The 2,709-nt window shown below is 54.9% G+C and overlaps 1 protein-coding gene across 1 annotated transcript in view; it reads right to left on the bottom strand.

Moving 5' to 3' along the window:
* Positions 1-2,709, bottom strand: part of ZDHHC9 (zinc finger, DHHC-type containing 9) — a gene marked incomplete at its 5' end in the record, with an annotated part of 4,135 nt that overhangs the window by 892 nt on the left and 534 nt on the right. The window contains 6 exons of the mRNA XM_010014815.1: positions 41-119; positions 623-726; positions 903-1,005; positions 1,301-1,349; positions 1,493-1,630; positions 2,522-2,680. Of these exons, the coding sequence (XP_010013117.1) occupies positions 41-119; positions 623-726; positions 903-1,005; positions 1,301-1,349; positions 1,493-1,630; positions 2,522-2,680 (632 nt within the window). The remainder of the gene's footprint in view (positions 1-40; positions 120-622; positions 727-902; positions 1,006-1,300; positions 1,350-1,492; positions 1,631-2,521; positions 2,681-2,709) is intronic.

The following is a 2,709-nucleotide window of genomic DNA, read 5'->3' as shown; positions in this document are numbered from 1 at the left end:
GCCCCCTCCCCCCCCCCCCCGGCCCCCCGGCTCCCGGAGCAGCACTGGGCCCCTGCGGGCACGACGACTCCTGCGCCGTGCTCTCCTCCTGCTGCAAGATGCCCCGTCTGTCCAGGACGCTGCAAGGACACAACCACATCGTCAGACTCGCGCCTGCCCTGGAATAGACATCTCCTGCAAGAAAAGTGCTGATGAAAGACAAACATCAGGGGAAGGGACCCCTCTTCAAAACAGGCTGTGCAGAGACTAGGTTAGGGCTATGTTCCTCCTGTGAAAACCAAGCCTCCTGGGGAGCAGCCCAGCTCTGAGTGTGGGACTGCCAAAACTAGTACCCTGGAATCCGCTGCCCCAGGGAAGGGCAGCCACTCCTCCACGGGCTCCCCAAGCACATGGTGATTGGAAGCACATCACAAGCTTGAATCATAGAAGATATGCAAAGAAGGCAACACAAGACCTTCCTCCCCAGAGCATCCAGCCATGTTGCAGCAGACCTCTAGAAGTTCACTATATACAGAGCGCTGGCAGAAGAGACAGGTTTTGTACCCAAGCAAAGAGAGCTCCTCGCAGTCCTGTGCTGGGCTCTGGGGGGCAAAAATGGTAGGGCTGCCCCTTGAGAGCTTACCTGGGGGGCAGGGGTCCACAGAGCACCTCACAGCAGTTCTTCACTATGTTGCCATGGCTGTAGGGATTCTGCACACGGTTCTTCCCAGTCCAGGACCCCTTGATCTGCAACAGTCAGGGCACAAGCTCAGGTCTGCTCCACCAGTACCAGCCCCCAGCCCCCAGCCATGGAGCCCAGCCTCAGGCTGCGGGGCACGTCAGCAAGGTGGGCACAGGCGTGACATGCTGAGGAAGCAATGAGGGACAGAGATGGCTCAGCGGAACAGAAAGACTCTACTTACATCTTCATTGGTTGTCTGATTCAGTGCCACCAGGAAGGTGTGGAACCCAGTTAACCCCACCACTGACCACAGGGTGAAGAAACAGATGAGCACCTCCAGTACAGTGAGGAGAGTTAAGGACTGGGAACAGACTGGGAACAGTCCCAGCCCCAGCCCAGCTGTGTCACTACCCCCCATGCACACCACCCTAACTCTCCTCTTCTTCTCCTAGATGTGGTTTTCTGTTTTACCCTTCTCCCAAAAGCCACAAAATTGCTCCTCACCTTGTACTCATGGGGGGAAATGCCCTGAAAGACTCCTTAGAGAAGCCTGGGCATCAAGGCTCCAGTCCCTCCATAACGCAGGTCCCACTAACCCCAGCTCTGGGGAAGCCAACCCTCCATGCTGTGGAAGGATATGTCCCTGGGGTTTCCTTCAATGTGTTCAGAAACCCAATCTTCAGAGATTCTGGCAATACAAAGACAGAGAGATGTTTTCTCAGGAACATCACACCAAGACCAGTTCCCTTTCCCACTCCACCACTTCAGGATTCCCAACACCATCCATATGCCCCCTCCCTGAGCCACCCACCTCTCCGCAGCCAGACTCACTCAGTGCTACGTAGACTATGTTGAAGGTGAAGATGTAGATGGTGAGGAGTGAGAGCGAGAGGATGAAGAGGTAGAAGTAGCGGTAGTTCCTCTTCCCCACGCAGTTGCCCACCCAGGGGCAGTGATGGTCAAAGCGCTCTGTGAAAGCCAAGACAGGATCAGCAGGGCCCTGCCTGCCCCCAGCCATGCTGCCCCCAGCTCAAACACATCCAAGGCTAACAGGGCTCCCTGGACATTGAGTGCAGCCCTCTGCTAACTCAGGACCCGTATCATGGCCTCCTTCCAGAAGAGGAAGGTAAAAAAGGGCAAAATAATTTACTAATGAGTGGTTTTGCATATTAAGGTTAAGTTTAAGAGCCTGGCCCTATGTATGTCTTCTCTCCCAGAGACCTAAGGTATAACAGCTTTAACTAAAGCAGCACACAGGTTAGGTGAAGGCCTGGTGGTTCAGATGTTCTTGTTTAACCCAGGAGTCACTTTACTCCTTCAAGGATAATTAGAAAAGGGTTGAAGGAACTGCATAAACTATCAAAGGGCCGGGAACCTGCAGAGGAGGAAAGGGGTCCAGCAGGATGGGATTTCTTCCTCAAGAAGGGATGCTGAACACCAGCCAATCATGGTAGCAAAGGGCTGAGAGAGCATCTGCTCTGCAGCAAGGGGAACAAAGCCCAGGGGCACTCCATATAGTGGTGCAATCTCCGTGCTGATGCGAGGAGCTGCTTTCACACAAGAGACAGCTCTGCTGGAACCCTCCAGCCTAGCAAGGCCACAGAAACTCAGCAATGGACTGCACCACCTGCACACTTGTGGGCAAGTTTGGCTTATGTTAGATCAGGTATTGCCAAAGCAGTACTGCCGAAGATGAACCATCTGGCTTTGGGCTCTGAGCAAATCTCGAGCTCCTTGGGCTGCAGACGAGGCAGCCTGTCCCGCTCTAGTCACGCCCCACCACCCTGGGCTTGCTCAGCAGGAGCAGAGATGGGTGCAGATGTTCACCCCACTGCTCCCCTCTCAGGCCTCCTTACTCACCCACACAGTTGTCACAGATGCTGCAGTGCGAGGCCCGGGGCGGACGGAAGATCTTACACGTGTAGCAGTACTTCAGCTTCACGATTTGGTTGTTGATCTGGAAATTCTTGATGCGAGGGGGTGGGCGCTGGCCCTGTGGCACCGTCCCATTGGTGGCCTCTGAGAGAGGATGGAGCAGAGTTCAGACC

This window comes from Nestor notabilis, unplaced genomic scaffold (assembly GCF_000696875.1).
Source record: "Nestor notabilis isolate BGI_N333 unplaced genomic scaffold, ASM69687v1 scaffold18425, whole genome shotgun sequence".
In the NCBI taxonomy this organism is placed as follows: Eukaryota; Metazoa; Chordata; class Aves; order Psittaciformes; family Psittacidae; genus Nestor; species Nestor notabilis.
This window is presented reverse-complemented; position numbering and strand designations above follow the sequence as displayed.